Source organism: Triturus cristatus, chromosome 4_1 (assembly GCF_964204655.1).
Source record: "Triturus cristatus chromosome 4_1, aTriCri1.1, whole genome shotgun sequence".
Taxonomy (NCBI): Eukaryota; Metazoa; Chordata; class Amphibia; order Caudata; family Salamandridae; genus Triturus; species Triturus cristatus.
In genome coordinates, this window is record NC_140585.1 from 980,307,175 (window position 1) to 980,332,411 (window position 25,237).

Sequence of the window (25,237 nt, forward strand, 5' to 3'; positions counted from 1 at the left end):
AATGAAAGAATGGATGAATAAAAGCGAGGATGGATGATGAGAAAATGTGGATCGGTTGAGTGAAAGGGTGGAGAGATGAACAGAATGAAAGGGAGGGTGGATGGATGAAAGGGGGGATGGATAAGTGAAAGAATGGATGAATAAAAGGGAGGATCGATGGATAAAAGGATGAATGGATGGATGTGTGAAAGGGTGGATGGAGAGCTGGATAAGTGAAAGGATGGATGGATAGGTTTGGATACGGATGGGTGGAAGGAATGGTAAAAGACTGTATTATAGATGAAAGGATGAATGGTTGACAGAATTAAAATGTGAAATTGTGGATTTCAGCAGGTGGATGGAAGGATGAATGGGTAGATTCTTGGAAGAAAGAGGTAAGAGAGCTCTTCTGGGGAAGGACGTGATGACTTGTTTTGTTTACTTGGTGCCGTAAAAACTTTGGTTTGAAGTGGGGGGTGTTTTAACTTTCTTGCTACTCCCTTGCTCCGCCAGCCTCATCTGGAGGACTTTCATTGAAAATTCACCACCACAGGAGTAGAGAAGTCTCAGTGGGATGGGAAGGGTGTTTCCAGTCTGTCAAAGTTAGAGTCTCTACTGCCTGACTGCTTTAGTAGCCACTCTGGCAAACTACAAATAGCGTCTTTATTCTTTTGGCAAAAGATACCTGTTGTTGGAATGTCCGCACAGAGACAGATCAGCTCACGACACTCACATTTGAGTTTGCTGAGTTGAGAGCCTTTTGTTTACCTCTAGTAGCTCAAGTTGTGTTTATCATCAATGTTAATTACAATGCTGTATTTAATGGGAACTGTGTTTAAATTACAGGTTTTGGAATGGAAGCAACCTTGCTTTTGGTGGTCGGATATTCCCACACAAAACCCGTGGCCATTTCCTTCTTAGTGCTGGCGGTAGGATTTAGTGGATTTGCTATCTCAGGTAAACGTTGCTATCAAATCTTTGCCGTTGTTGGTTAATATGACATTAAGAACCAAGAATCTCATCCAAAAGATAGCACTGAAATCTAAAATTTCAATTGCGTTCTTAATACAATACAACCCATTTGGCTATCATGTAGTAAATAGAACCGAAGACAAAATTACCAACCATCATTCAATCTATATTGGTACAATACGAATTGAACTGCATATGTGTGTGAAAGTGACGCCTAGCTGTATAAACAGGATATGTTCAGATTAACATGGATATTTATGAGGAGTATGGATAAGGGTAGATTTTTGTGGCATACCGGATGCGACTGCTGATGGTTTTGATATGTATCATTTGGACTTAACTAGTGCCAATTAATCAGACCACGTGTTTTGTTATCTTATGTTATATTATAAGGGACCTCTAGAGCGCATGTTCACCAGACAGTTTCTTGGCGCTGAGAGCACTAGCAGCAACGTGAAAAGAACAATTAATCGTAGGCCTGTTTGAAAATTCATGTTTTTAACAGGGTTCAGAAATGCTCGTAAGGAGTGCCGGCCCTATTGTTGTATGGGGAAGAGTTCCAGGCGCTAGTAGCTAGTGCTGCAAACTTTGTTCCCCCCAACTTTTCCTATTGAATTTGGGAACCTCTAAGAGATTGTGGTGTGCTGATTCGAGATTACGCCGGGGGTGTAGTTTCGTATTTTGGATGGTCCAAAGGTGGGGCTTTTACCAATGGCGGATTTTAAAGATCATACATCCTGTTTTAAACAAGGTTCTCTGAGCAACTAGGAGCCAGTGCAGTTCTTTTAGCAAAGGTTTATTATGACAGTAGCTTGGTTGTTGATAGAACAATCTGGCTGCTTGGTTTTGGGCGAGCTTCAGTCTTTAACTCAGTCCCTTAGGCAGACCCAAGTAGAGAGCACTGGCGTAATCAAAAAGGGACATCACAACATTACGATCTGAATGATGGCCTCAACTGAGGAAAGATTCCTCGGCGGAGCTGAAAGAAGCAGGAAGGAGTCACTGCTCCAATCTAAGGCTTCATTGGGAGATCTTCATCGAATGCCGAGGCTCTTCACCGCATTTTTGGGAGTAGTAGGGAGACCCAGCTCCTGAGGCCAAAAAGATTGAACCAGCCTATGGTCCTTTTTAAAGATCTTATTATTTCTTATTTTTTTGGGCTAGAATGTGATTCAGGTTACACATTACATGAACTCAATCCCATAACAGTGGACTGAATTATTCAAAACATCCAAAGTAATAAATGACTGGCAAACCAGAATTCCATGTGGTCTGTCCTAAACATGGATAGATTTCTGAAATAGTAAAATCGGCCACTTAATATTCATTCCATGCAGTTATCCATTTGTCAATTAAATCAAAACAGGTTCTAAGGTCCTCACTTCTCATTGGACTCACCAAGACTCTCTTGGGGGCCATAAAAGGTAAAAGAGAGGCTTTTAGTGGGTGGCAGAAGAAGATCAAATATTGCATCTGGCGCCTTGACACCTTTTGGTATATGCCCGTTGCTTTTATTTCATTTCATTGTGAAAAATCTTAAATCTTTGAGAAGGATAACCAGGTTGGCTTTCTTGTCCGGCTCTCCTTAGCCTCTAGAAGTGGACAGATCTTACCACTCCCTGAAGCTCAAATACCTAAACTTCCATCATGGTGAAACATTACGGGTGCTTTATTTTTCACAGTAAAGCAGTGGATCATCTTACTCCTGATTCCCTCAAGGAGATATTCAACAAGCTTCATCAAGTCAGAGAGTAGATTCAGTCTCTGAAGTGCTATCAAGTGAATTTAGGTTGCTGTAGTGAGAATATTCATCTTTCTGGGGCTGTATTACAATAAGGACCCCGGGGGCGCAACGGGCATTTGCGCCCGCTTAGCCCTCCCCCTGGGCACTTTGGTATTATAGAAGGGGGCGTAGATGCTTGTGCATCCCCTTCTATAATACAGATAGCGCTGGCGCACTGAAGGCGCCAGCGCTACCTTCAGAGGGTGTTCCCTCATTTGCATAGGGGCGTTCCCTATGCAAATGAGGGAATTCCTTTGACTCTGCGTCCGCGCCATATTACAGACGCGGTAACAGAGTCAAAGCAGCCCTCAGGAGACGCACTGACAGTGCGTCATTGAAAAGGTAGTTCACTGTTAGTGCGCCTCCTGGGAGCAGCCCTCTGCAGGGGGTAAAGTGGGTCCCATGGACCCCTCAGACATCCCTTTGCAGGCAGGTACAACAAGTTAACTATCTGCGTATTTAGTGATGTGGCTGACCGTTAGACTGCCATCTGTCATGACAGAGAAAGGACCATCTGTTTCCCCTGTCCTGTGTCATCCGACAGCCCTCTGTAAATGCTGGTATGTAGAGTTAAATGCCGTCAGGGTGAGATGGAGGTACCCTTGAAACAGAGAACAGCAATGGCAGATGGGGCACCTGATGGAAGATTCGTTTGTCAATGTTGACGGACATGCACACCAAAATAAACCTGATCAAAATCAACTCATCAACAACACCTGTAATTCCCACTACAAAAGATGCTCCTGAAACCACACAAACCATTTACCCGCAACGTGCAGCAGCATCAAAGCTCTTTGCCGACAATATTCAAACATGTCTGTTGAAGACAACCTAGATTCTCAGTAAATGAGCTAACTGTGATGGTAGAGGAGATAATTGAGCACCAGTTATTTGAAGCACAGGTCCAGAAAACATCCATGAGACAGACAAGGTAACTGTGGGCCAGAATTGTGAAAAAGATGAATGAGGTGAATGCTTTCTCCCACACTGGATGCTCACAAAAGGACATCAACTAACGTTGATGTAACATGTGGGGAAGACCCATTCCCTCACTTCCATGGCACACCAATTGCCCAGGCAACTGATAATGGATCTCCTAGGTCCCTCAACATCATGCCCTGGGAGGAGAATGTGTTGTTATACTACATGCTTGAAAGCCTTGTGGGAATTGCAGGTGGAGTGGACACTGGTAAGCATGAGCACTATCTTTCTTTCACTACAAAGTCAACCAATCTGCACTCTGTCACCCCTATTCCTTAACAAACATTTCTTCATTAATGCCAACAAGTTCAAACAAATTTGTCAGAAATCACAAACTACCATTTGTTCACTCTAACACACCATTACCCTTAACACTGCTAATTATAGGAACCCATTCATACAGGTGTAATATCATATTTTGACCTCGATTTATACCCTCCCCTATCTAACAACATCTATTAAATTACTTGTCCCACGCAAATGTGTACCCACTATTATCGTACTCAGATAGCGCATACTAACTCTCAGGAGCCACTAAATTGCAATCTCAAAAATAACCAGTAGTATTATGATGACAAAATGAATCCATGTCACTGGAACAAAATTGTTGCAGTTCTGGGTTTTCTTTTACCATATCACTGCATTCTAGTTTCTAATTCTTAAATTGTATGCAGCCTGTTAAACTAACACAAATGACACTAGCTATAAATAAAAGCAAACACAAGAAATGGAAAGGTGGTGTCGCAGTGATGTGGTTTCATCGGTTCAACTAAGTAACACACTGGGGGCATATTTACATCGAAATGGTGCAGTGTGGCGTTGCAAGCAATTTGGCTGCACCACACCATTTCAAAAACGCAGGGATGCTCCATATTTACAAGAATACAGCGCACATCTGTCTTTTCTTTTGCACCTGCGCTAAAAAAGTTGCCTAGCGCCAGTGCATGCACCCTTGCACCATGCTGCAAGGGTGCCTGCCCTGCAAGGATTATTGTGTTTGTGCAGGAAGGGATACCTTCCTGCACAAAAACAGGCATAATGGGGATATGCTCCCTCTATGTGTGCTGCTGAATGCAGCACACATAGAAAGAGCACAAAATGAGGAGAAATAGTTCTCCTCGAGAGGAGGGCCATGTTTACAAAGTGGCATTAAGCCATACAAAGTAGCTTAGTGCCGCCTTGTAAATATGTAGCAGCGCATTGCACCACCGGAGCTTCAGAAAAAGTGATGCACCCGTGGCGCAATGCCCTTGTAAATATGCCGCTAGTCTTCACTGATAACAGTGAGTAGGTTGGGGCTTGAAAAGTGCAGGGCTCATCAGCTGATTAAAAAAAAAAACACACATCAGTTACCTGATCTAATTTTATGTGGAAACACAGTGGTGCACCCATAACTTCCTCCAGGACACTGCAAAGTGGCCTGTGCCTGCTGCCTACAGCTGTGTTTCTCATCTGTGGCACAGTAAACCTCTTGTAACAATAGACAGTAAATGGGGAAGGACACTGGTCTGCTGATGCCTAAAGATTTAGTGAAAGTCTGTAGTACAAATACAGCCACAGATACTATGTCAGAACTAAGAGGTAGGGCTGCACCTGCACTGCGTATCTTGCTTATCAGACCCTACACTATAAAAGGGGATGGGTTGAGTCACAGGAAACTAGATGCCTTCACCCCATGCCTGCCTATTGGCTATCTGATATTGTTTCTAGTTTGTATGTAATTATGTTTTATAATGACATAAATACATGTTTTTACTGAAATAGAAGCATTGGGATGAACACTTTTTAATGCTCTCCAGGCTGTATGTTGTAGTCTGAGTGTTGAATATGTCCACATTAACCTCCATGAGAAGCCTCTGATTGCTTACCATCCTTACTGATGACAGTCAGGTGCTGGAGATGCAGAAATGGGCACAGTTTTGCTAAGACATAGTAGGATGGGCCCTTGGACATGAGAACAAAAGAACCATAGAGACCATGGGTGAAGTCCAGTAGCTAGTCCAGGCTTGCCCTCTGGAACCCCAAATGGGATCTCGCAGCGGGTAATTCAACTAGCACAGATGTATATGAGATGTTAGTCTATGCTTGTTTTAGAAAGCATGAGATGATTTACTTCACAAGTCCAAGCAACTCAGTTTGACTAGCACACAGATTTAACTAAACCAATCCAGCCCAAATAGTAATGCTGTTGTTGCAAGCTTTTCAAAGTGTGTATATGTTTTGTGTCCTTGATGAAGTGCTCATCTTATCTCGGTTCGCTGTGTGCTACCTCCTAATCCCCATGTGGAGGACCCCTTACTCTGTGGCAGTCTTTTCGTTGTATACATTTTATTTTTACCTACTGTACCTTGCTGTGCATTATTTTGTTACCACAACAGTATGTTTTGTATAATCAGTCCTTCCATACTCCAGCCTCCATTTCTGCTTTTTACTTCTGCTGCTTTAACACAGCCTGGGAGTGCTTTAGAAGCAGGGATAAATGTTTCTAAAGTCTACATGCTGTGGAACTGGTTTTGGAAAGTTCTTTCAAATTTCATTTTCAGGCTGCTCTCTAGACGCATCCTGTTTAGTGATGCCCCTCACAGGAGGGTATACACCATCCTGGAGCATGCAAAACAAAAGGACAAAGAGGTGCGCGGTTTTGCGCTAGTTGACATCAGCCCAACTGAAAGTGTGATCAAGGAAGACAAAAGGCTGTGACTCACCTAGAGGATCCCCTTCGCCTTGCATGAAAAAATCTGAAGAACCACTCTTGACCCCTACCATCTACCAAATGACAGTGCTTCAAGAAGTCTAATCAGCAGCTCTTTAACAAAGTCTTCATTGAAATTCAGTGGATGAATCTCCACTCTCTAGACACTGGATTCAGGCACTACATTTACACTGACTGAGACAGCTGTACTTGCCCTCCATCTTGTGCCATGTCAAACCAAAGGCATCCAAAAAGGATCCCAATTTGCTAATACTGTGAGCCAAACTTGAGAAGACATCCACTCATGTATTTACAGAATCTCCTTTCAAGATTTGCGCCCAGCCATTATTTTAAGCTTTCCACCCCTGAGTTGATCAGTTGTCCTTGCTGAAGCAGTGGTCTAGTGGTAGCCTTGCTCTAGGCAGACTCTTTGCCCAATTCTAGTGCCTTTCAAAGGTACCGAATTTAGAACTATATTCACATTCAAATAATGTTGCTTCTGTTGCTTCTGCTAAGAGTCTTGCATCCTCAAGCTGCATGCTGTTTCAAAAAGTGTCCTCTTTATCCACAAATTCCGGCATGAAAGATGGATCTTTGCTTAAAATTCGTGAGTATTGCCACTCCTTTTTCTGTCAAATGTCCCTCTTCTTCCTTTCACATCCTCTGCATGCCTTTTCTCTTTGGGTGCACCTACTCTTAGCCACTTGCATGTTTGCTTTAATCTCTATTAATGTATTTCTACAATTTTGAAACCTTATTTCAAAGATCACAACTTCTCCTATTTGAAAAGCCATACCCTGCAACCTAACAACACCTAACCACCTCCAGGTCACCAGTTACCTCCACCAAACATCTGCATGAAGTCACATACCCCCCTCCTAGAGCCCACTAATGATAACACTTAACTCCTATCCCAAAAACCAACAGTAAAAAAATAATAGAGGACTAACCATTAAACCTGCGTTCCAGAGCAGTGTTCTGCCTGGTGTAAAGGGGTAGTACACGATATAAATGCAATTACATTTCCAATAACACAAGAAAGAAAACATGTTCTGAAATGTATAAGCCTAATAAATAGGCTCTATAAACACATATGTTGAAGGTACTTGAAGAGTAGTTGTCCACATGCATAGCATCACAACATGCATGCAGAGGTTATCAATTGTGAGGAGCACAATAGGTCACAGCCACTATGCAACTATGCCTTTCTTCTAGTACAAAAAATTACGTGTGCCAAAGAGATTTGCTATAAGCCAGCGTTAGTAAATAATACTAATTATAGATTTAGAAGCCACTATCAGGACACCTCATTAGAACTATTTGCTGTAAACTGTGGGAGTCTCTCTGCATAGAATAAATGGATATTGAAAGAGAGGACATTCAGTAACAAGACTTCACTCAGTACAAATAAGCCACTGAAGGTATCTTGAGGTATGTTACTTAAAATGAATTTAAAGCACCTCCATTGCATCAATAGGATCAGGAAAATGATTGTGTCTGACCGTACAAACATCAATTAAGGTACATGTTCAATAGCATGTCATTGCGACATATATAATAACAAGTATCATTACAAAATATTAAATTATTTATATCATCTCTTTTTTTCAAGGTGACGCAGAAAGATAATATGACTATACAGCATTGTACACTCTGTGTGAGGAAACAAGATCACAAACCTTCAGTGGGAGCAGTACTCCTTCTGGCGAGGAAGATCTTGATGACCAGCCTGACCCTTCAAGTTTCACTGGCCAGTGCACTAGACCTCTCCCTCTTCCTGAAACACAAGATCTAGAACATTCAGCAGAGTTATGTCTGTATTACCAACATCAGTGTCCCCACAGACCACCTGTGCCCCCAACAACCGTGGCCACCCTTGTCCTGGCTCAACCACAGTCATAACATCTGCTGTGCAGCTAGGACAGACCACACCTGTTGTCACCAAGTCAAAGTCACAGGGTAGTTTGGAAAGGGCTGTGACTGCACCTGCTGCAGGAAAGTAGGCTCAGGGTGTGGTCACTAATGTCTCCACCATGAGTTGAGACCTGATGGGTGCAGCTACACAGCTAGAGGATCAACTGGGACAGATTATTCAACTCCAAAGCACTCAGAATGATATCCTGAAGTGTCACTTAAGTGTGCAAACTCTACTCTATATTTTGGGGTAGTGAAGGATGGCTTCAAAACACTGCCTGCAGCGGTGTCTGATTTAGCTTCCTCATTCCGTGGCCAAGCACAATCTACTGCCAGATGTCTGTGAAACATCTCTAGCTGGCAGAACCATGGAAAGTGGGACACTATTATCCATGGAGCTGCCTGTCCCCACCACCCCATGTGCACACTCAGGCTGCTTCAGTGGTTCTTAGGAGGGGTCGTTCATCTGGCCCAGTTGAGGACAACACTAATAAACATACCACCATGAAACTTAAAAAGTGATGTTCTAATGTGAGTGTTTGGGCAATTCTCCTTATCTACCTGATGACCATGCATTCCCCATCTGCTCATAGACGGTTGTCAGGAAAATGACTAGATAACTGTTGGCTAATTGTAATTTTCTCATCCAACATCAAAGCTACCTTATTTTCTGAGAATATTGCAAGGTCCAAATTGTTGCCACATTGAGATATTTGAACTGAAATAAATGCAAAAAATATATTTTGTCTCAACCCATAAATACTTCACATCAAAGTTAATACATTTGTCAAACATGTATTCTAGTAACACAACACATATTTCATGACTACAAACTATATTAGTCAAACAGACATTTGTATCTAAAATAACAAAATATTTTGCTGTTGAGAAAAGAATATTTAATGTAGTACGCAACATGGGAGAAGGGTACATCAGCCGTGTGCACAGACACTTGTCTAAATTCAGAACTTGCTGATATAAATTCACACCTTGCAGAAAAGACATTACACTAGGAAGTACAGAATCTAAAATTTGTGTGAGACGTTGAAAATTGAAATATTTTGCTCCTATGCTATCTATATAAAAATCCACCTATTGTGAAGAACTCATGTCTGTGTTTCATAACGGTGAGAATTCACCCTCTAAATATGGAAGATGCCCAAATGGTAGTCTTCACTAAACTATGTGGGTGCTCTCATGTTCTCCACAGACATTATGATCAGGTGCGGGCATACAGTACACCAAAATTTTACAGAGAGGATACAATTGATAACATCAAGTCTGGCTTCTAGTCTTTGAGACACATACCACATGTTTCAGGTCAGGTCTCTTTGATTAAACCTGTCTCTTGGCATCACTCCATGAGTGAGAGGAAGAGTACCACAATCCAAATCACCATTACTCCATCAACAATCAAGCAACTTGCACTCCAGATCTATCCACAAACAATATCAGTCAATTGTATCCGCCAACGACTTGCTAGTACCCCAGCAAATGACAGGATAACATGACTTATGAAAGATTATGAAGATGCAGTCATTAGTATTAGACTAACCTTCTTTTCAAACTTATTGAATATACCAACATGGTTTCAATGCATGCTCAGCTGCTGAACTATGAAACTTGAAATATGTATCTAAATTCAAGCACATTATTCATCTGAATAGTTAATGTAAAACACATAACAACCCACTTTCTGAAAGTAAATGTTTTAGTTGGTAAGTCTTTGTCAAAGAGGATATGTCAATATCCCTGACCACCAAATGACTCATTAATTACATCCATGTACAATCAGGCAAAGTGCTGTAATTAACATCTCCTAGATGCTTCATTTTCAAGTAAACCTCTTTATTAATTCACATTTCTTCAATTCGTGGTGCTTCTCTCACAAGCCAGCAGTAATTGCTGATACTGCTGGGTTCCGAGCAAAGCACCATGACAACAGAACGATCGTGGCTCTGTTTTCAAAACACTATTACCACAGTAGAGAACATAAAGCATGTTCATAACATAGCTCCCTTTCTTCACATTTAAAAAACCACCATGTTTAATACATGCATATACTTCAATATAAGATAAAACCAAACATGTAAAGATATAAACAAAGGTTGAAAGCATAATGACATAAGGATACATCTAAGACTGTATAATGAAACACTTTATCTATAAAAAATATTATAAAGTAATTCAAAATCTCTTGAGCACTTTTGATACAGAAGGCACAAATTACCATACATCTTAAAGAAGGCGCACAGTAGTTAAATAAATGATTCTACCACGAAATCCTGCAAGTAACTTGGAGGCCTAACAATTTGCAGGGGTCCCTGAGAACATGGTGTTTCCATTACATTTTAACCAAACATTGGGTTACTTCCTAGATTGTCTCCTCCTGGCCCTACATCTCTCATTTCACCAATCACAAGTGGCTCGTCCAACAACTGGTTGTCCTGCTCTAACATAAAGCCTCTACACGCATTTCCATCATCTCTCCTCTTTGGTAACTTGTCAGCAGAAAAATATTCTGCCACCCTGCGGAGATTCCACCTTTCTCCATTTGTAAACACTGCATGTCATTGATGTACTTCCTTGACTTGAAATGGGCAATGTAACTTGCTCAATCCACTCCTTATTCACCGCCACCTCACTTCGACCCAATCACCTTGGTTGATTTGTAGTTTTTTCTTAACCACACCAGACCTACTGGGAATATTAGTCTCACTCCTAATTATCTCACCTTTCCCACCAACCCGTTCTCTTATCCGAAATGGTATCAACTTAGTTGTGGGTCTCCTCCCTATCATGGCACAAAAGGGCACCACACTGGTGGTAGCATTCTCCGTGGTACGATAAGCCCACACCAAATCAGAAATTACCTAATCTATGTAAAAGTTATTGGTCAAGGCCAATTCTATTGCACCCTTATGCATACAGTTGGTTCTCTCCACAATCCCATTGGCTTGGGCATTGTAACAAATCAGTCCGTCAAGTGCAGGCCACGTTGGAAGCTCGTCACTTCGCCTCAGCTGAGCATTACCCAATCAGCTGGGCCAGTCGCTCTTCGCAGTAACATTCTCAACGGCCTAAGCACGTGTTCAACATTGCTACACAGTGACGCTGGCGTATTGTCAGCATCTGTAACTCCTGTTAAATTATCCCGAATACCTGTAATTACAACCTCGAGTTACAAGTAGACGAATGTCTCTTTCACTCTCAGCTACCTCAACGCTACGCACTACTAAACTTATCTGAATGGTTTTAGCACGTTGGTTCACATCCATGTATGAAGAGGACTTGTTCCACTTGACTGGCCGCACATTGCAAAATTATGCTGTAATTAACACCTCCTAGACGTTTCCTTTTCAAAGTAAAACTCTTTATTAATCTACAGCTCTTCAATACGCGGGGCTCCTCTCACCAGCCAGCATCAACTGCCGATACTGCTGGGTTCCGAGCGAAGCACCATGACAACAAAACGATCATGGCTCAGGATTCCAAACACTATTATTATAGTATAGAACATAAAGCAAGATCATAACACAAAGATGTTTTCAATTAGTTCACTCCTGAGGTCAACTCCTTTATCCTCATCATTGTCATCTCTCTGTTACATATCACCAACATCCCCTTTGGGTTTGCCACAGGTAATCGTCATCAGGAATGAATGATGTTTTCTTCCACAGGGTAATGTTTTAATGTCATGAAGCATCCAACAGAGCCCCTCCGGTCTTGTCCAGGCTCCTGAACCTCGCTTTCAGTAGCCCACAGTGCCCTTTGCTCGTACATGGGCCTTGTTGAATCAGACTTCCACTGCTGTTGTTGGATTTCTCAGGGGTATCAATAGCCAGTTATGACTCGGACACCTTGAGTGCCCTAAAAAAGTAGATCACAGAAACAAGCTTTGGTGAATTGATATCAGTGCAAGGCCTAATATCTGCTGTGGTATGAAACTGTTGCCTATCAACAAATAATTCATGGGTGTGCCTGGAAATTTTCATAGATCTTAGTGTTGTAGAATTTGTTCAAACAACTTGCACATTGATGGAGTGGAAATATTTCCTATTGCAATAGACTTGCTTGTGAACACAAGGTAGCACCAATGGGATCCATCTATGGCACCTACACAATGTGATATGCCTTCCAATCCATAGAACCTGATCTTGATAAGCTATAGTGTAATATTATATGTATGAATCTGTGTATACTATGCATGAGTTTGAGCATAACATGCAGGATCTAGTTGACAACAGCTGAAAAGTTTGTTGACAGATTCCATTTGAGTCTCCAAATATATTCTGAAATGAACCAGTGCACAGTAATGTAAAACTGCCATAGTTTTCACCTTAGGTGCAATGGTAGTCTGAATTCTGATGTCTGACAAATATTCTAATTATAATTGCTGTTCCATTGCCTGTATGGTGTTGCCGTTCAGCCAGTATTGTCTTCCCATCATGGTCTGTAGATTCGGACATGGTCTGTACACACATTCATTATATTGAAGTATTATTCTCCATTTCAAGTGGATGATGGACATATCTGCAAAATATAAGCCAATAAATAAATAATATAGGGGTACAGATGTTAATTTACATGTTTACTGGAAGATGAGAGCTGCTCCATCCGAGTCATTGGCTGTCTTGTGCTGGTTCAAAATGGAAAGCCAGCATACCAACAAAAATGCCAGGCTAATAGTGCTCCATCAAGCCTTGGTTTTTCGTAATCTCTCCGAGCCTGGGAGCTAAACATCAGCTTTACTGCGTTCAAAAATATCACCAACAAAGCAGCCAAGCTAAAATCTTGGTCACTTTACAAAGCGGACATGGCCAGAAAAAAGCATGGCTGGTCAGTCTTACAATCTTATAGCAATGGGGGTCCTCAACCATACCTTATTTGCCACGTCTCTCAAACTATCCAGCATTTCTTTCTAATAATCCGAATGGGAGCCTTCCCCTCAAAAGACCAGGTTCCATCCTGGAAACAAAGATGGGCGTACTCTCCATGCCGTTCATGTGGCCAATTTGATGAAAGCTCACTACATTTCTGTGCATCTGTCCCACTGTTAACCAACCAAGACAGAAATTACTATGTCCCACACTTTGGGCACTCAAGATAAGATCCTGCCGCAGTGCGGTGATGAAACTTCTGAATAGCAAAACAATCCAGCTTTCTTGTAGGTTTGCTAAGTTCCTATCACAAGTGAACTAATTAATATCAGCGCACTCCGCCATGCAAGACAATAATTTGCCCTTCATCCCGAGCAGGGACATTATAGATAAAGCAACTGGAACACGACAGCCGACTTAGGTGGCATCTTCTAATTATCGATAAACACACAGACCCCCTTGATCTAGGGGCTGCAGCCTTTCAAAACCCAAACCCATCCTTGCTGGTTTGCAAAATATTCGCAGAGGCTTTCCAATTTGAAGTTGGCACATACACACTTGCAAATTATGATAGCTCTCGGGCTCGCAGTGCCCTTAATGGACTACCAGTCGGAGTGAATGCTGTCATCTTTTTAGCACAGCACAACGCTATCAATAATGAGTGTTTTCTTTCCAGTTTATAAATTATTTAATTTCATCAGTTTGCTCCTGCTTTATCCCCACATGTGGTTTTGAAATTTTTCATTATTTTAATTAATCTTCAAATAAATTACTTACTTACTTACATAAGCCACCCTGGGAATCGAAATGCGTCGGCATTACACAACACGGGGACTGTTGTATTTGATAAAAAAGTTCCGCCCAGTGGAAATCCTTTTTGAATTGTCTCACTACTGGGTTTTATTGTTTTGGTCCCCGTGATAACAGCTACTTAACTTAGTTATACAATGTGGATGTTAAAGGATATCCAAGTGGCTGCTTTGTTTGTGAATTAAGACTGGTGACATAATGTTTGTTTAATTTGTTGTTTTGTATCACTTGTTCATGTATTGTTTTTTACATCACACTACTTCACCACAAAGGTTTTATGTTTTTGTTTGATCTGTGGCATAAATAAGTGTAATTCTTTCTAGACTGAAATGTATCTAACTTCTCTGACCCATGATTTAAATGTGGAGTAAAGTACATAGAAATGAGCAGCAAATAAATGCCTCAAGCCAATATCAATTGAATTGGTGGTTCATAGTCTGTTAAATTAATGTGGCAGCATTTGAAAGGTGATGGCTAGGACACTTCTTGCTCTTAGATTAATACGGCCCCGTCCAGCCGGCTAGGGCCCAACCCCTTGTTGCTATTACGTACCTACCTATTCTGGCACCTCTGATTCTTCATTGGGTAAATGGGTCCATGATTTATGGAACCCGTCATCCATAGTGGAAGCGTCCATTGACAGAAAATCCATCCCCTGACGGTACAAGTTTTTCTATCACATGAGGTCACTTGCCTCTGAACCCCCATTTGTAGAAGACCACCTCAATTGTTGCTAATCAACATCCTATGCTGGAACCCACCATGGATGAAGGTGGAGATGACAGGGACTTCAACTTCACTCCAGAGGAGTTGGACAGAGGGGACCCTGACCAACTGCACCCCGCTCTATGATCCAGCAGACATCCTGGCAGAGGGAACCGTGACCAACTACACCCAGCTCTATGGTCCAGCAGACATCCTGGCAGAGGGAACCCTAACCAACTACAACCAGCTCTATGGTTGACCTGACTTCCTGGCAGAGGGAACCCTGACCAACTACACCCAGCTCTATGGTCCAGAAGGCATCCTGGCTGAGGGAACCCTGACCAACTACACCCAGCTCTATGATCCAGCAGAGAGTCAGGTAGGTTAAATAAATGAAATATCTTACATGTTAATATACTATTAAACTAATTTATATTTTGTGGGTCATGACAGTCTCTGCCTAACATGGCAGATGCAAAGTCTGCAGCGGTAAATGTGTCATCTACCCTCTGGTTTTGAATTTGAGTTTTGCATACAGGATACTCCACCACAAATATAGCGCAGTATTCTACATGGAAAAAAATAATTGTGCCACTTTCTTTAAATTTGGGTGATTTATGAACGTTTGAATTACACCATTCCCATGCCAAAGGCAAACCTGACCACAGCCAAACAGAGGTGTGTCCCTGGTGGAGCTGAATCTAAATAAATACTCAGGCTGTGACCAGGTCCTGTCTTTGGCATGGTCAAGCTGGACAGCCACCCAGGGCACCAACATTTAGAGGGTCAGCAGGTACATCCATGGTGTCACAAAACATTCCACGTTTTTTCATGGAATTGGGTGGGAGAGCATAATTAATTGAGGAGATGGCAGTATCTGAGACAAGGGCAGCCCTGGCCATGGGAGTAAACTTTACAACAGCCACGTCAGCAGGAGCGCTGCCATTGGAAAAATCACAGGCCACCCGATTTCAAACAATGATGCATACCATGATTGTGGTGGACAGGAAAATGCATCATGTTCATGATGTGTACCCTCTCCAAATGTCACAAATGGATAGCCTGTCTGTCATATTATAACTGATTTATATCCTAGGACTTGCATACAAAATATCTTCAACATTTGTCATGGAGTATCACATTCACATCAAATAAAAAAGGAACAAAGTCATTTATGCACTCATAGAGAAATGTTACTATAGTTTATATGCAATCGAACGAAAGAGTATGGTAGTTAATTCCGTCACACAACTTTGAGTGATGCCCTTCATAAACACTTCACAATCACTGACCAATAATCTAAAATCATAGCAATGTATATTAAGGTATATTGACATAATATCTCAATAACGTATTTTGAACATTTGTGATGTTTGCGATTACATGCTTGTTAATATCATGTTGTCTTTTGTTCTTATCCCCTTCTGGCTAAGTCAGACCCCATAGCAAGAAGAAGAAATCCAGGTTATTGCGAGGAGTGTGCGCCAGAAGGCGTTTACAGGTGTAGCATTATAAACTGAAGAAAATGGTAGCAGAATTGATGGCGGTGGACCTGCCTCATCGCTTTAAACTAACTGGGCAGATCATCTCAGTAGAAAAAGTGGGTGCAGAGGTCACTGAGCCCCATGACATGGTCCATTCTTGCAATGGCATATCCCGACTTGCTTGGGGATCTGAAAACCATGGAGCAGTGTTTGCATTACATGTTTGGCGGCACATGTACATTAAAACAAATGAGCAGTAACTTACATATGTTTGTTTTTTGCAGTTTTAGTATATAGCACAAACTCGACCCAAGGGTATTGGAGCGCTTTACATGAGCACCAGTTCCATTACACATGGTCACATTTATTTATTTATTTTTATAGAGCCTAGGAGGTTAAGTGATTTGCACAGATTTACCGGATGTGGAGCCGATGTCAAAACTTGAACCTGGATTCCCAGTTCCAAAGTCGGCACCTCTGCCCATAACTCTACATGCACTCACAGTTTTGAGGTGGGGGAGGGTAGTAAAATTATGTTAAATTAGTATTTTATACAGATTGGTAGTGTGAGGCATGTGAATATACAGAAAAACGGGAAATTGCTGTTATATATGCTTTAGTGTGCATACCATTATGTTTAGTGTCATTGGTAGCTAACACAGGGCATTAAAAAATGTTTAAAAAGCAGTATTTACCTTCTGTTTTGTTGTGCATTTTGTTGTTTATCTCCCCCACTGCCAGATAAAGTCCCATGGCTTGAACAGGGACTTGGTGATTGAGTTGGTTGTGTGGGGGCTGTGTGCAGAGTTTGGCTATTTATGCTCTTTTTCCTCTAACACTGTTGTGGAGGATGAGCTGTCATGTTTCCATTGATGGAAATTACACTCTAAGGTGCCGATCACGATCCGGTAAAAAAATTGCCCGTCCGACTCGTATCCGGTCTTTTTACCGTACGAATCGCACAAGTGCCGTACAAACTGGCAATCACGATTCGCATGGTAAAAAGCCCATACGAGTCGCATTGGGAATAATTCCCCACACGTCCTCGGGTCGGAAAACGTGTCCGACACCTCCCCGGACGATTTACCGTACATACGTGAAAAGTGAAGTCCGACCGTGCAAGTACGATCCATCCCGTGCGTCCGATGTCACAACCGTATGGGAAAAACACCGTCCGCACCGAACTCCCATTGCAACCATGGAGACATGTGCCCGCATACGCGCCGAACCACCCCCCAGCCCCCGTGAGTACGCGCCGTACCCCCCAGCCCCCGTGAGTACGCGCCGTACCCCCCCCAGCCCCCGTGAGTACGCGCCGTACCCCCCCCAGCCCCCGTGAGTACGCGCCGTACCCCCCCAGCCCCTGTGAGTACATGCCGTACCCCCCCCAGCCCCCGTGAGTACGCGCCGACCCCCCCAGCCCCCGTGAGTACGCGCCGTACCCCGTGTATGTACACCCCTGTACGTTCGAGTTGTACCCCCCGTGTATGTACGGTGCGTACCCCCCCGTGTATGGATGGCGCGTACCCCCCGTGTATGTACGGTGCGTAACCCCCGTGTATGGATGGAGCGTACCCCCCGTGTACGTACGAGTCGTACCCCCGTGTATGTACGGTGTGTACCCCCAGCGCGTAGCGCTGGGGGTACGCACTGTACGTACACGGGGGTACGACTTGTACGTACACGGGGGGTACGCTCCATCCATACACGGGGGGATACGCACCGTACATACACGGGGGTACGACTCGTACGTACACGGAGGGTACGCTCCATCCATACACGGGGGGTACGCACCGTACATACACGGGGGGGTACGCTCCATCCATACACGGGGGGGTACGCACCATACATACACGGGGGGTACGGCGCGTACTCACGAGGGCTGAGGGGGGGTCGGCGCGTACTCACGGGGGCTGGGGGGGGGTCGGCGCGTACTCACGGGGGCTGGGGGCGGTACGGCGCGTACCGGGCCCCCAATTCCACTCGCATCCCGGCATACTTCGCTTTTCCGGCATTTTTTGGGTGCCGTAAAAATATTGCCGTCCGGACCGCTGTCGGTTCGGATCGTACTTCCTGGTTCGTGAAACGCTGCCTGAGAGCGTCCCGACGTCACATCGGCGCGTTCCCCGGATCACATTTGTATGTATCTTTTCGTCGGTCGGTGTTTTGTACGACTCGTATGGAAATGGTGTTTCCGTGCGAATCGTACTTGCATGTTTGTACAGTTTTACAACCGGGTACGAGTCGGACGGAAAAAAGCCTCCGTCCGACGGTTCGTACCCGGTTTTTACAGGATCGTAATTGGCACCCATATGTGGTGGACTACATATTGACTTTCCATTGGTCTATCTGTTGTATTTAGGGCATACCACCATTGGTGCTGTAAAGAAAATTTGGACAGATGGCGGGCTTTCATCAATCAATCTTCTAAAGTCAGTAGGAAGGATGGACTTCCATGGCTGCAGATGGCTGAACGGCCAGTTTTTGACTGCTTGTCTGCCAAACTGTAGGCCAAGCCCGCAGTGCCTACATGATTCAATATACTACAGTTGTACAGACCCATCATAAAATACTCTCCCCTGACAAATAGTGCCCTTTTAAATGGTGTTCCAGAAGATGCAATGATATTCATGGTGCCTGTGGCAGTTATATAAAATATAACACACTCAGAATTGTACATTGCATTCACCAGTGGGCTGCCAGTTTATACCTGGGTGCATACTAGCATAACCCTTTAATCACCTTAAATTTAATTTCAAATTTCTAGGTGACAATTTTACATGTGTGCCACAAAAGCAATACTCTAATGTGTAATAATCCTTGAGCTTTACATACCAATCCTGTCTCTACTGTTTTGCTTGCATAATATATATAGCAGTATAATTCTTCACACTTTTTTAACTCCCAACATCAGCTCCAGGGGAATATGACTCATTACAATGCGTGTCATCACAACGCGTGCAATAACAACGTGGTAGTTACAACAACCGCGTTGTTACCACGCGAAGCCATTGCTACGCAAGTCACTACATCGACTTGCAGTAGATGGCGTGCTGACTTTAGAAATGTATAATTTACTATTCCAACTCCAGCCTACGTAACAGTAGGGAAGGTGTTGGAATAGTAAACTATACTATTTCTAATGTTAGCACGCCATCTACTGCAAGTTAATGTAATGACTTGAGTGGTAATGGCAGTGCGTGGTAACAACGCTGTCGTTGTAGCGACCGGGTTGTAAGGGCATCGCGATGTGATGCCCGCATTGTAGTGGCTGTTTCCTGCTGGAGAGCAGTCTGTTGTATTCAAATGCCGGCTAGTGTAAGTAACATTTTGCACTTTTCCATACAAGTTTTGCACAACACTGAAAGATGCTGAAGGTCTTTAACGACCTCTATAATGTGATAAAATCAGATTTAGAACCTGGCTTTGTTCACATTTGAGATTCATGGATGTTAGAACTGCCTAGGTAAAATGGAGTTCATTAGTGCATGGACAGTTTTGGGATTAAAGACATGTTGAGTTGTACAATTGTACTAGAAACACACAAAACAACTGGTAGGACGATTAATGGAAGTGAAAAATAAATCCTAAGTGTGAGTTTTTAGCAGGGACCCATACTTTTTTTTAGATAGCATAGAACAGGGATCAAAGAAGAGTACTGATTGCAAGGTATGTGGAAAAGTTCGACTTCAACAAAATGTAATACAACAACTTATTTCCATAAAAATGGAATGGTCAAATGGCAACAAACACTCACATGATTGGAGGTTTGGGAAAAGAGAAAAGGACCTTGTGGTGAACCTGAAAGGTGTGACAATATACTAACAACATAATTTCGCTAAATCAAGGAAGCTAGTTTGAATTACTAGACAAACACGTATTTCTATGTTGATGAGTTTCAACATGGGGGTTCGTCAAGACAGACAACACTGGTGAAAATCCAAAGAAATAACACTCTGTGGCACAGATGCAACAACCAGAGTAAGGTACACTACTGGTGCACGCATAAAATGATTTATCCTTCACCCTACTTATTTCACTTTCTCATACAAGCAACCACTGTATCTATAGGGGGAAACTGCTGAATGACACAAGAGAGCCTCCTCATTGCCTTGAAAAGGATGAAGAGATCCTGGCAGGGAAGATGGATCCCAGGACGGCAGGGAAGGTCGATCCCAGGACAACACAAAAACGCAGGTGGAGGAGAATGAGGTTATAGGGAGGGACTTGTTGGTGATCAGGGAGCGATGTTTTCTTTGGATTTTGTATGAACAATATACATTTTAAATATTATGTTACATATGGCATAATCGATTTTTCTTTTTTACCAATACTATCAATATATAAATATTGTTGCTGAATACTTTTGTTTTCCCTATTTGGGGGTCTCTTGGCCAGGATAATTCAATTTTACATCAACATTTGCACCTGATCTGTCATTTTTCAATAATTCACTACCACCCATCATGCCCTGTATGCCCCGGAAGCATAATTTACCACAATTAGTTTCACTATCATCTTTCAATATACATTTAATAACTTAGTACCATCTACTGCAGACAAATCCCTTCACTCACCACATAAATTGGCCAGTGGGGGTGTTCACATTTTTGTTTCTAAAAGTCAGCACTGCTATACACATACTTTTGGACATATTATGAGTAAGCATAAGAGAGATTATCTGCATAGAGTATTTCACCCACACACTAATGGATGATCTATTATCTTCTCCTTTTGATGGGTTTTCAAGCAATATATGTTGGTCCTCAGAGGCAAGGTCGATGACTACTGCCAGGATGCCTGCAGCATTATTCAGGGACCCTACAGATGTCATGATCAAACAATACCAGATTACACCGTGGGCTAGCCTTTCAATCAAATCAATCAAAACTATCTCTATTCGCCGCTTTTCAGAAGCATAAAAGATTAAATAGAAAATCAATAGAAAACATACAGAATACGAACAATTGATCAAGCCACAATAATACATCTATAGGCATACATAGAATCACAATATTACTCTTTTGCTTAATTTTACAATTTACCATCTAAAAGTCATAATTGAGCAGCATATCAAAGGGCTACGTAATTGTAAAAATAAGTTTAGTCTACATTGGGAAAATGTAAAAACATTGAGAATTGCTAATTAAAACTTCGGGGGTCATTACGATGGCAGTGAAACCGCCACCGGCAGGCTGCCGGAGGTGGTGAAACCGCCATCGCAAAGCACTTCCCCGCCCGCCAAATTACAACGGCGGGCGGTGTGCTGGTTGACGCATAGTCGGTTCGCTACGCGTCCGCCACAGGCAATTTTTACGATTGCCTGGCAGACCCACCCCATATCTACAATATGGTGGCGGTGCCTAGCAGGCACCGTCCGCCATATTACGATGCTGCCTCCCCACCAGCCGGTGTATGGTGGTGAAACCAACATTCATAGGCTGGCGGGGATTGCATTTGGGGGCCCGTAGCGGGTCCCCTTGTGTTGGGGTAGGTGGGTGTGCACTGGGGAGGTACCTATGGTACCCCCCTACATTTCCCTGCACCAGGTGGCAGGCACCGCATGGTGCCTGCCACGTAGTTCAGGGAAATGCGAACCCTGTATTTCTGACATTGCGGCAGGTGCTGCAGCCAGCAGCACCCACCGCAATGTCAGAGATACACGATGCGACCGCCACGGTGGCAGTTGCATCGTAATCTTATGTGTGGGACCGCCGCATTACAGGCAGGCGGTCCCAGTATCCACATCGATGACGGAAGGACTCAAGTCCGTCCACCATCGTAATGATGGCCTTTCTTCTGTGCATTTGATATAAAGAAAAAAAACATAATATGTAAGTTGACTGTAGAGAAAGACCATCATAGGGGCATGAGATCAGGTCCTGTAAGGTGCCGCACTTTGCAGGGAACGGAAACAGCAAGGGTAAAGGTTTCAATACAATTGAAGGCCTTCCTGTGTTTGAACTACGTTTTAAGAGCGCACCATGGATTTTTGGATTTCATAGCAAGCTCTATACCACATTGCCTTATCATAAAATAGTTGCTTTACACTCCAATTGTCAATGAAATGACAAGACTCTGAAGTGTCAAATAGCCTTCGATGAACAATCGACTCACAGGCTGTTTTTACATAAGCAAGTTGTGGAATGTCAAGGGCAGATTGGGAGCAAAAACAATTCCTTATAATTAACTTATTAAGAGCAGTCTCCTTCCTTACCCAAATAGAATACCACAATAAGAGGGGAGATCATTTAGTTTGATCCTCTAAGTTAGGGATACCCAACTCAGCATGGCAGATGGCATTAGTGCAGCTTCATGGGACCACCAGCAAATTTTACAGAAAGTTGTTTTTTACTTGCTGTAGGGTGTTTATTTCATGCCCCAGATACCCGCTCCATATTTTGGGATTCCTCCTGCACATTTACTGGCATAGATCTTTTTCAATGGTTTTGGCCCCCACGTTTTTCAAAAACCTTACATGCCCTTAATAGATTTCTCAAATAGGGCTATCCTGTTTGTTAGCAGAGGTTACCTCTTGTACTTATCATCACATATAATTCCTAAATAAGAAATGGGTGTGGTCGCCGGAACCTTAGTTTTGCTAATAAAATGGGAGGGCTGTTCGGCCGGTCTTGCCCCACAGATCATTGTAAACATTTTACTCAACTTCCAGCCCAGCTCATTCATAGAAACAATAAAACCATCAAATAAAGTTGGAGCCCCCTCCCAATTTTGGATACTAAAACTGCATCTACTGTGTACAATAAAATGGAGAGGGGGTGCCCCAACATAAGGGATATCCTTTGCACCTGTCCTTAAAATGTCTTGACTCTATTATTACATAAGGAAAATAAAAATGGCGCCAGGACACACCGTTCTTGTGCTTCCCTTTTTATAGTAAAAGAACAGAAGAAGCCTCCTTTTCCATTTGTCTAATAAAGAATATTATACCTTCCTCCAGTCCCAGCTCACTCATACTGGTCCATGGTTTAAAGTGTATAACGCAGTCAAAGGCTGCTGTAAGGTCCATAAAGGACAGATAGTAAGAGCCCTTTTTCACTAGTGTATACTTGCCTATAGCGGTGTTCAGACAAAATATTGAGTCAGTAATATCAACTGACACAATTATCGAGTTGGAAATATCGTTACACAGAAATATTGTAAGCAAGAATATAGTGGAAAAGAATATCAATTTTATGGTAGGTAATATCGATTTTTAAAATATAGAAGTCTTTAATAACGTTTGCAAGAATATAGTTGTTTAAAATATCGATTTTTTAATTAGTGTTATGTATTTTAGTATATATTTTAAATGTATGTGATGTCATTTTTTTGTATGTGTTTATGTTTTTTAATATATGTGTTACATTTTTAGTAGTTATTAAATTGAATTTAATTAAACTTTGCATCTTATAGTTCAGTAGCGGGTTGTGGGTTTATAGGAGAATAGGGTGGGAAGTAATTTAATTCTAGTAAATTAATGATTATTTCTTATTTAATTATATTCATTTAATTTATATTTAATAGTGTTAATTAAGCTTCTAATTTTTTTCTGGTAAATTTTATGGGTGGGTTGTGGTGTTTATAGGGGTAAAGGGTGGAAAGTAATTCTTTTTTAATTAATTAATAATTAGTTGTTAATCAATATTAATTAATTGATCATTAATTATGGTAATTGTGTAATCTTTCTAGGTGTGGGTTGTGGGGTTTATAGGAGTGAAGGGTGGGATATAGTTTACTTTTGATTACTTATTAATTAGTTGTTAATTAATATCAATTAATTAATTATGGTAATTGTGTAATTCCTTTAGGTGCGGGTTCCTGAGTTTGTGGGGGTGATGGGTGGCTAATAACTTATTTTTAATTAATTATCAATTAGTTGTTAATAAAATTAATTAATTAATTGATAAATAATTATGGTAATTGTGTAATTGTTTGTAGGTGTGGGTTGTGGGGTTAATAGGGGTAAAGAATGGGAAGAAATGTATTTTTAATTAATTAATTATTAGTTGTTAATTAATATTAATTAATACATTGATAATTCACTATGGTAGCTGTGTAATTTTTTGTAGGTGCGGATTGTGGGGTTAATAGGGGTAAAGGATGGGAAGTAATTTATTTTTTATTAATTAATAATTAGTTGTTAATTAATATCAATTAATTAATTGATCATTAATTATGTTAATTGTTTAATTGCATTTTCTTGGGTGTTGGTTTTGGGTTTATAGAGGGAAAGGGTGGGGAGTAAATTAATTTTATTTAATTTATAAGTATTTGTTAAATACTATGAGTTATTTAATTGAAAATGTATTTTAATTATGTAATTAATGTTTTTAGAATTCAATTTTAGGTCCAGGTTGTGGGGATTAAAGGGGTAAAGGGTGGTAAGGTAATTAATTTTAATGGATTATAATTTGGTTTTTAATGATTAATATTTGTTTAAATAATATTTAATGATGGGAAGTAACTAAGGTAAATTTATGTAATAATTAATGTTTTTGTTAAATAATTTCTAAATATTCTTTTTATTTGTATGAAAATAATTTTTGTTTTTTATTTATATTAATATTTGTCAGTATTTGTGATATATATGTAACATTATAATATGCTTTTATTTTTTTACACTTTTAATATTCAGGTGCCGATTCCGATCCGGGTCGGAAAGCACTCCGACCGAGCCAGATCCGGAGTGTTTTCCGACCGAGCCGGAGTCCTGCAGTCCGACCGAGTGAAAGTACAATGCGGCCGTATGCTGCTGGACTCGGTTCGGTCGGACTCCCATAGAAGTCAATGGGAGCCGGTCGTATGACGCGTACATGGGCTCCCATTGACTGAATCGGTACGTCTCGCTCAAGTGCGCCCCCTACAGTGTGTACACGTCGGTGCCATCCGCACCGTACATGCCTGTGTTGGGGGACCCTTGGGTCTCCCCCTGTGTCCGAGTCAAAGGGCTGCGGGTGATAGGGGGTCCGACGCGGACCCCCAAAGGCAACCACCCGGACACTCCGGCTCACACAGGCTGTCCGACGCGTGCATC

At 42.0% G+C, this 25,237-nt stretch overlaps 1 protein-coding gene across 1 annotated transcript in view; it reads left to right on the plus strand.

The window, feature by feature from the left end:
- SLC17A8 (solute carrier family 17 member 8) overlaps positions 1-25,237 on the plus strand; it is a 332,347-nt gene that overhangs the window by 293,613 nt on the left and 13,497 nt on the right. The window contains exon 10 of the mRNA XM_085650684.1: positions 826-936. Within this exon, the coding sequence (XP_085506810.1) occupies positions 826-936 (111 nt within the window). The remainder of the gene's footprint in view (positions 1-825; positions 937-25,237) is intronic.